Source organism: Fulmarus glacialis, unplaced genomic scaffold, assembly GCF_000690835.1.
Source record: "Fulmarus glacialis isolate BGI_N327 unplaced genomic scaffold, ASM69083v1 scaffold3583, whole genome shotgun sequence".
In the NCBI taxonomy this organism is placed as follows: Eukaryota; Metazoa; Chordata; class Aves; order Procellariiformes; family Procellariidae; genus Fulmarus; species Fulmarus glacialis.
Window position 1 is genome coordinate 14399 of NW_009204703.1, and position 1987 is coordinate 16385.

Consider the following 1987-nt stretch of genomic DNA (forward strand, 5'->3'; position numbering starts at 1 on the left):
TATGTTGTGCCACAACATATAAATCTGAAAGTTGTTAACAAAATCAATTCTGAAATTAAACAAGACAAGCGTCTTTTTCTGGTGCATTTCTGGTGTGCACATGAGGCACACTGCAAGGGCGTTCCTCTTAAATCAGATTATCCCGAGCGTGTCTTGCTGTTCCCAGGTCAACGCAGTCACCATCGATGGGATCACTCCTCTGTTTAACGCCTGCTGCAGTGGCAGCGTGGCCTGTGTCAACATGCTGCTTGAATTCGGAGCCAAGCCGCAGCTCAGGAACCACCTTGCATCGCCCATTCACGAAGCGGTCAAGAGAGGTAACGTTCAGGCTGTGAGTGAAGCTAATAACAACGAAATGAGGAATACATCTTTTATTGATGTTGAAATATTTAAAAAAAAAAAAACTTGTCTGTACTGGTACAGATAAATAGGCTTGTCTTATTCCCAGCTCTTGTGCCTCATTGCTTGTATCTGGGTGTATTCTGCTCTACAGCACTTCAGTGGCGGCTCTTCTTCTCTCCACAGGTCACAGGGAGTGCATGGAAATCTTTCTGGCCCATGGGGTTGACATTGACCAAGAAGACCTGCAGCATGGGACCCCGCTCTACGTGGCTTGCACGTACCAGAGGACGGACTGTGTCAAGAAGCTTTTGGAGCTAGGTACGCCTGGATAAGGGGCAGGGGAAGAGCTGTGGTGGTGTGAGCCAGCGCTGCTGGTCTCTCCGGGCTGCCTCTCCACTGCAAACATCATGGGTTATTTCCACAAGAGGTATTTGGGCAGCCCGAGTCTGTAAGGCTTGTTTGAGACTATTAAAAAGTTCACCTGCATTCATGAAGAATTTATTATTTCCTCAGTAAAAAAAGCCCTAATTACAGAGACCTCCCTGAGACTGTCTGAATGTGAAAATAAAATACTTTTCGTTTTCTAGAATGATAACAGGAAGCACAGACAATGCTGGCTAATATTAGTGACCAAAATCAACTCTTGATTATGATAAACTGCCATGCTAAGCATTAACTTCAGCTGCTTCTCAGTGGATGATGAAGACAGCAGTAAAGCTGCTTGAAAGAATAATCACTGCAGGTCCAGGCACAGCCTATAAGCTAGCACAGATTTTTGCTGTCAGTGTGCATTAGCTGACTTACACCTGCTCACAGTGTGGCCCTGCCATGCCTGGAGAGCCCAGGGCAAGCATTTTGCTTGCTGTGCTCCCGGAATTATTACAGTGAGATACCTAAAGGGTCTTTTTTCCCCCGGAAATTAAACTAACATAATCTATGTTAGATTTTATGTTATTAACAAATTCACAGAGTGTATGGGAGGCTTTGAACATCTATTGGGTTGAAGGTCAAGCTGCTCAGTTCTGTCCATCACAGACAGGGTTCGGTGGCTCAGAGGACATTTATACAGCAGGTATTTGACCTGCTGAGTTTTGCACTGCTGCTACTGAGAGAAAGGAGGAAGGCCTGTGTGCCATCCATCCCCTTCATTTATTGAGGCTACTGGTGGAAACCAGCCTGTGTGATGCGGGTTCGGACAGTTCCTGCTGCCTCCTGGATCTAACCGTGCACTCTTGTTCACTCAAGGAGCCAACGTTAATGTGGGGAAACGATTAGACACCCCCCTCCATGCGGCAGCAAGAAAATCCAGCGTGGAGATAGTTGTCTTGCTGACAGACTATGGTGCTAACCCGAAATGCAGAAATGCTGAACTCAAATGTGCCCTGGATCTTGCCGTACCCAACAGCAAAGTGGAGCAGGCGCTTTTGCTTCGAGAAGGTAATGGTTTCCTTTCTTCTTCTTTTTTTTAAGTAGAACAGTATTTATTTCCTTTACCTAAGTACATTTTCTTAACTGCTTTTAATGGTATATATAAGTTCTCTTAGCTTCTCTACTGATTTCAAGCCTGCAGCACATGACACAGAAATGAGTAAGAGATCTCTGTTGCTAGATCTGCCTCCAAGTGTCAGGGGTTCAGTGGGTAAAC

General features: G+C 45.5%; 1 protein-coding gene across 1 annotated transcript in view; it reads left to right on the forward strand.

Moving 5' to 3' along the window:
- Nucleotides 1–1779, forward strand: part of ASB11 (ankyrin repeat and SOCS box containing 11, E3 ubiquitin protein ligase) — a gene marked incomplete at its 3' end in the record, with an annotated part of 11125 nt that extends 9346 nt beyond the window's left edge. The window contains exons 5-7 of the mRNA XM_009575073.1: nucleotides 167–317; nucleotides 526–660; nucleotides 1588–1779. Coding sequence (XP_009573368.1) covers nucleotides 167–317; nucleotides 526–660; nucleotides 1588–1779 — 478 coding nt within the window. The remainder of the gene's footprint in view (nucleotides 1–166; nucleotides 318–525; nucleotides 661–1587) is intronic.
- Between the last annotated feature and the right edge of the window lie 208 nt (nucleotides 1780–1987).